Source organism: Mustelus asterias, chromosome 16, assembly GCF_964213995.1.
Source record: "Mustelus asterias chromosome 16, sMusAst1.hap1.1, whole genome shotgun sequence".
Lineage (NCBI taxonomy): Eukaryota > Metazoa > Chordata > Chondrichthyes > Carcharhiniformes > Triakidae > Mustelus > Mustelus asterias.
The window spans coordinates 96,080,738-96,087,582 of NC_135816.1; the positions used below are offsets into that span (position 1 = coordinate 96,080,738).

Below are 6,845 nucleotides of genomic sequence, written 5' to 3' on the forward strand. Positions count from 1 at the left end.
CATATGAGTGAGAGAAGGTTTGCTACAGACATGTGCCTTGTCTCCACGGAGCTCCGTTTAAGAAATCGTATTTTCTGAATCTCGAAGTCTGACTACTAATGGATTTTTCCCACAACAACACTAAGATGAGTGGCAGAGCAAAGTGTGCAGAGGACGCTGAAAGTCGGCAAAGGGATATACATAGTCTAAGTGAGTGGGCGAGGGTCTGGCAGATGGAGCACAACATTGGTAAATGTGAGGTCATCCATTTTGGTAGGAATAACAGCAAAATGACTATTATTTAAATGGTAAAAAATTGCAGCATGCTGCTGTGCAGAGGAATCTGGCTGTCCTTGTGCAGGATTCTCAAGGAGTTGGTTTGCAGGTAATTAAGAAGACAAATGGAATTTTGTCCTTCATTCTTGAGGGATAGAGTTTAAAAACAGTGAGGTTATGTTGCAGCTGTATAAGGTGTTGGTGAGGCCAGTTTTGGTCTCCTGACTTGAGAAAAGATATACTGGCACTGGAGAGGGTGCAGAGGAGATTCACGAGGTTGATTCCAGAGTTGAGAGGGTTGGCTTATGAGGAGAGACTGAGTAGACGAGGGCTGTTTTTAAACTCTATCCAGACAAAATTCCATTTGTCTTCTTAATTACCTGCTGCACCTGCAAACCAATTCCTTGAGAATCCTGCACAAGGACACCTAGATTCCTCTGCACAGCAGCATGCTGCAATTTTTTACCATTTAAATAATAGTCATTTTGCTGTTATTCCTACCAAAATGGATGACCTCACGTTTACCAATGTTGTGCTCCATCTGCCAGACCCTCGTCCACTCACGTAGACTATGTATATCCCTTTGCAGACTTTCAGCACCCTCTGCACACTTTGCTCTGCCATTGGAATTCAGAAGAATGAAGGGAGGTCTTTTAGAAAGATATAAGATTATGAAGGGAATAGATAAGATAGAAGCAGGGAAGTTGTTTCCACTGGCAGATGAAACTAGAACTAGGGGGCATGGCCTCAAAATAAGGGGAAGCAGATTTAGGACTGAGTTGAGGAGGAACTTATTCACCCAAAGGGTTGTGAATCTGTGGAAATCCCTGCCCAGTGAAGCAGTTGAGGCCACTTCACTGAATGTTTTTAAAGCAAGGATCGATAAATTTTTGAACAGTAAAGAATGAAAGGTTATGGTGAGCGGGCGGGTAAGTGGAGCTGAGTCCACGAAAAGATCATCCATGATCTTATTGAATGGCGGAGCAGGCTCGAGGGGCCAGATGGCCTACTCCTCCTCCTAGTTCTTACGTTCTTATTTAACATCGTCCCCTCTCAGCTGACCTGCTGCTGGAACTGTCATCCATGTCAGAGCTCCTCGGAGGGCAAATAGTTCAAAGCCTGGGCATCGCCAGAACTGGTGGACCAGCTGTGGAATATTCTCACTCACACCATCCCAGCAACAGCCCCAGACAGTGTGAGAAACCCAGGTTCATTCATGTCCCCCACCTCATCCCTTACATGCTCCATTTAGCCCCAATCCCAAAATGGAAAGAGTCAACAGCAACAAGTAAAAGCTTCAGAATGGTTTTATTGAATCACGTGCGATGCAATTGCAGTTGAATCGTTCAATCGCTGTTTCAGGGTTTTTCAGGAGAGTTTACAGTGGCAGATGTTCTGTTCAGAACTCCACACGTCCTTCAGCGAGTTCTGTTGCTTTGGGGACTGACACAACTTGACGCACAGCAAGATTCCATGAGCACATTGTTAAGTTTTTGTTTGGTGGACGTATTTTATTTGAAAGAGCGACAGGGTTTTTGACTTTGAATCATTCATTCTGGGGGTGTATTTACATCACTGGCTAGAATTTATTGCAGATTCCTAATTGCCGTTGAGAAGGTGGTGGTGAGTTGCCTTCTTCAATCATTATCTACGTGATGGAGGAACACGCACAGTGCTGTTAGGGAGGGAGTTCCAGGATTTTGACCCAGCCACAATGAAGGAAAGGCAATTTATTTCCAAGTCAGGGTGGTGAGTGAGTTGGAGGGGAACTTGCAGGTGATGGTGTTCCCATGTGTCTGGTGCCCTTGTCCTGAGTGAAGTTCACAGATTGGAAGGTGCTGTCGAGGGATCTCAGTGAAGTTCACAGATTGGAAGGTGCTGTCGAGGGATCTTTGGTATTTGCTGCAGTGCATCTTGTAAATGGTACACAGAGCTGCGACTGTTTGTCAGTGCTGGAGGCAGTGGATGTTTAAGCAGGTGGGTAGGCACCTTTGCTGTGTTCTCAAGGAGATAGAATTGCCTATCAGGTTCAAGGCGGCAGTGGGACAAGGGTCTGAAGGGTGAGCTGCTATGCGAGCAGTGACTGGGAGCAGAAGTTGAAATGCAGAGCTTATTCTGAAAGAGCATTTTAGCATCAGCAGAGAGAGGAGCAGGTGGTACCCTGGGTGTGTGGGCTTTCCTAGAAATATGAAATCTCATCGAATAGTTTCTTGTCAGATTCAATTTCAACCAATGAAGGCTGGCCACCAGTGTGGGGCAGAGGCTCGAACACACGAATATGTATGTAGTCATCACCATCACCAACAACAACCTTAAAAAAATGGGAAACAATCAGTTTTCATAAGAAATTTCTCAGTGCTATCCCTTCAACAGAGCAGCACTCCCTCAGTGCAATCCCTTCAACAGAGCAGCACTTCCTCAGTGCAATCCCTTCAACAGAGCAGCACTCCCTCAGTGCTATCCCTTCAACAGAGCAGCATTCCCTCAGTGCTACCGCTCTGACAGAGCAGCACTTCCTCAGTGCTATCCCTTCAACAGAGCAGCACTCCCTCAGTGCTACCCCTCTGACAGAGCAGCACTCCCTCAGTGCTACCCCTCTGACAGAGCAGCCCTCCCTTAGTGCTACCCCTTTGACAGAGCAGCACTCCCTCAGTGTTACCCCTTTGACAGAGCAGCACTCCCTCAGTGTTACCCCTTTGACAGAGCAGCACTCCCTCAGTGCTACCCCTCTGACAGAGCAGCACTCCCTCAGTGCTACCCCTCTGACAGAGCAGCACTCCCTCAGTGCTACCCCTCTGACAGAGCAGCACTCCCTCAGTGCTACCCCTCTGACAGAGCGGCACTCCCTCAGTGCGACCCCTCTGACAGAGCAGCACTCCCTCAGTGCTACCCCTCTGACAGAGCGGCACTCCCTCAGTGCTACCCCTCTGATAGAGCAGCACTCCCTCAGTGCTACCCCTTTGACAGAGCAGCACTCCCTCAGTGCTACCCCTCTGACAGAGCAGCACTCCATCTGTGCTACCCCTCTGACAGAGCAGCCCTCCCTTAGTGCTACCCCTTTGACAGAGCAGCACTCCCTCAGTGCGACCCCTCTGACAGAGCAGCGCTCCCTCAGTGCTACCCCTTCAACAGAGCAGCACTCCCTCAGTGCTATCCCTTCAACAGAGCAGCACTCCCTCAGTGCTATCCCTTCAACAGAGCAGCACTCCCTCAGTGCTACCCCTTCAACAGAGCAGCGCTCCCTCAGTGCTACCCCTTCAACAGAGCAGCGCTCCCTCAGTGCTACCCCTTCAACAGAGCAGCACTCCCTCAGTGCTATCCCTTCAACAGAGCAGCACTCCCTCAGTGCTATCCCTTCAACAGAGCAGCACTCCCTCAGTGCTATCCCTTCAACAGAGCAGCACTCCCTCAGTGCTACCCCTTCAACAGAGCAGCGCTCCCTCAGTGCTACCCCTTCAACAGAGCAGCGCTCCCTCAGTGCTACCCCTTCAACAGAGCAGCACTCCCTCAGTGCTATCCCTTCAACAGAGCAGCGCTCCCTCAGAACTATCCCTCTGACGGAGCAGCGCTCCCTCAGTGCTACCCCTCTGACAGAGCAGCCCTCCCTCAGTGCTACCCCTCTGACAGAGCAGCACTCCCTCAGTGCTACCCCTCTGATAGAGCAGCGCTCCCTCAGTGCTACCCCTTTGACAGAGCAGCACTCCATCTGTGCTACCCCTTCAACAGAGCAGCACTCCCTCAGTGCGACCCCTCTGACAGAGCAGCGCTCCCTCAGTGCTACCCCTTCAACAGAGCAGCACTCCCTCAGTGCTATCCCTTCAACAGAGCAGCACTCCATCTGTGCTACCCCTTCAAAAGAGCAGCACTCCCTCAGAGCTACTCCTTCAATAGAACAGCACTCCCTCGTGCTCCCCCTTTCAACAGAGCAGCCCTCCCTCAGTGCTATCCCTTCAACAGAGCAGCACTCCCTCAGAACTATCCCTCTGACAGAGCAGCCCTCCCTCAGTGCTACCCCTCTGACAGAGCAGCACTCCCTCAGTGCTACCCCTCTGACAGAGCAGCGCTCCCTCAGTGCTACCCCTCTGACAGAGCAGCACTCCATCTGTGCTACCCCTTCAACAGAGCAGCACTCCCTCAGTGCTATCCCTTCAACAGAGCAGCACTCCCTCAGAACTATCCCTCTGACAGAGCAGCGCTCCCTCAGTGCTACCCCTCTGACAGAGCAGCGCTCCCTCAGTGCTACCCCTCTGACAGAGCAGCGCTCCCTCAGTGCTACCCCTCTGACAGAGCAGCGCTCCCTCAGTGCTACCCCTTCAACAGAGCAGCGCTCCCTCAGTGCTACCCCTTTGACAGAGCAGCGCTCCCTCAGTGCTACCCCTCTGACAGAGCAGCACTCCCTCAGTGCTACCCCTCTGACAGAGCAGCGCTCCCTCAGTGCTACCCCTCTGACAGAGCAGCACTCCCTCAGTGCTATCCCTTCAACAGAGCAGCACTCCCTCAGAGCTACTCCTTCAATAGAACAGCACTCCCTCGTGCTCCCCCTTTCAACAGAGCAGCCCTCCCTCTGTGCTCCCTATCTCTGTAACCTTCTCCAACACTCCAAAACCCCGATCTGTTCTCCAGCAGTCCCGACAACTCTCCCTATCTAACCTCCAACTCCAACAAACCTCCCTCTCTGTAAATTCCCTCAGTCCTTACAACCCTCCTTATCTCTGTAACGTCCTCCTGTCCCTACAACACTCCCTTTCTCTGTAACCTCCTCCTGTCCCTACAACGCTCCCTATCTCTGTAAATTCCTCCAGTTCCTGCAATTCTCCCTATCTCTGTAACCTCTCCACCCCTGCAACCCTATCTCTGTTATTCCTTCAATCCCCACAATCCTTTCTTTCTCTGAAACCTTTTCCAGCCTCGACAACACTCGCTATCTCTGTAACCTCTTCCAGCTTCTACAACACTCGCTATCTCTGTAACCTCTTCCAGCCTCGACAACACTCGCTATCTCTGTAACCTCTTCCAGCCTCTACAACACTCGCTATCTCTGTAACCTCTTCCAGCTTCTACAACACTCGCTATCTCTGTAACCTCTTCCAGCCTCGACAGCACTCGCTATCTCTGTAACCTCTTCCAGCCTCTACAACACTCGCTATCTCTGTAACCTCTTCCAGCTTCTACAACACTCGCTATCTCTGTAACCTCTTCCAGCCTCGACAGCACTCGCTATCTCTGTAACCTCTTCCAGCCTCTACAACACTCGCTATCTCTGTAACCTCTTCCAGCCTCTACAACACTCGCTATCTCTGTAACCTCTTCCAGCTTCTACAACACTCGCTATCTCTGTAACCTCTTCCAGCCTCTACAACACTCGCTATCTCTGTAACCTCTTCCAGCCTCGACAGCACTCGCTATCTCTGTAACCTCTTCCAGCCTCTACAACGCTCCCTATCTTTGTAACATCCTCAAATTCCCACAAACCTCAGTTGTCTTGATCTCCCACAAATCTGCCTTCTTGCTAATCCCAGATTTCCAATGGTGTCTGCCATGCCTTCTGCAGCCTGTACTCTAAACTCTCGAATCCCCTCCATAAACCTGGAGAACATGGCTTAAGATTTTACTGAACCTTCTGCTTTTAAACAAGCTATCCCAAATGTGTCCGATATTCCTTTCGGTCATTCTCAAATTTTCTGTCTGAGTAACATGCCGAGTATCCTGCGTGATTTTCCTTTCTTCAAACTGCAGTATAAATGCATGTTATATCTGTTGACGTACCTTCACAAAGTAATTTTGGCCAGCGACCAACTGTGAGCGATATGAGATTGCATGAAAAACGGAAAATGATCTATTCAACTTCTCTTCAACCATAGGCTTGAGCTGGAAACAGATACAATATAAAAATACAAAGATTAGGAATGACAGGCATTGCCGCACCATGGGATGGTCAGTACTGAGGGAGTGCTGCGCTGTTAGAGGGTCAGCGCTGAGGGAGTGCCGCACTGTCAGAGGGTCAGCGCTGAGGGAGTGCCGCACTGTCAGAGGGTCAGTACTGAGGGAGTGCTGCACTGCCAGAGGGACAGTGCTGAGGGAGTGCCGCACTGTCAGAGGGTCAGTACTGAGGGAGTGCTGCACTGTCAGAGGGTCAGTACTGAGGGAGTGCTGCACTGTCAGAGGGTCAGTACTGAGGGAGTGCTGCACTGTCAGAGGGTCAGTGCTGTGTGCGCGCGCGTTCGTTCGTTGAGGTAATAAAGGGGATATTGAAAGTTAAACACTTACTGATCTGACAATGGCCTGAATTTCACAACTGACTGCCGAAAGCTTGTCCAAACCACCCACTACTTCCTGTGTTGCCATTGTTACTGTCTCTGGTTCTCCCTCTTTCTGGCTCTCTCGTTCCCTCTGCAGAGTGTTCTGCATTTTTAAAGTTTGCTCCCTCTTTGCTCCACCCCTCAGTGATGTTTCTATTCGTGAAGGAAATCTCTCTTTTGGTCTGGCTCCACCCTCAGTCTCTCGGCCTTTGTTCAATGCTGAGCTGGGATGGTTGGGTGGTGCTAATTCATGTTTGCCTCTGCCTCACTCCCTGCTTTACTCACTCGAAA

General features: G+C 50.5%; 1 protein-coding gene across 1 annotated transcript; it reads right to left on the reverse strand.

Moving 5' to 3' along the window:
• Nucleotides 1-2,183: 2,183 nt before the first annotated feature.
• Nucleotides 2,184-6,622, reverse strand: LOC144505543 (cystatin-B-like). The gene is made up of 3 exons (XM_078231672.1): nucleotides 6,523-6,622; nucleotides 6,022-6,123; nucleotides 2,184-2,566 (listed from the first exon to the last, which is right to left on the reverse strand). The coding sequence occupies exons 1-3, from the start codon at nucleotides 6,598-6,600 to the stop codon at nucleotides 2,435-2,437; spliced, it is 312 nt and encodes a 103-aa protein (XP_078087798.1). The 5' UTR covers nucleotides 6,601-6,622; the 3' UTR covers nucleotides 2,184-2,434.
• Nucleotides 6,623-6,845: the final 223 nt, after the last annotated feature.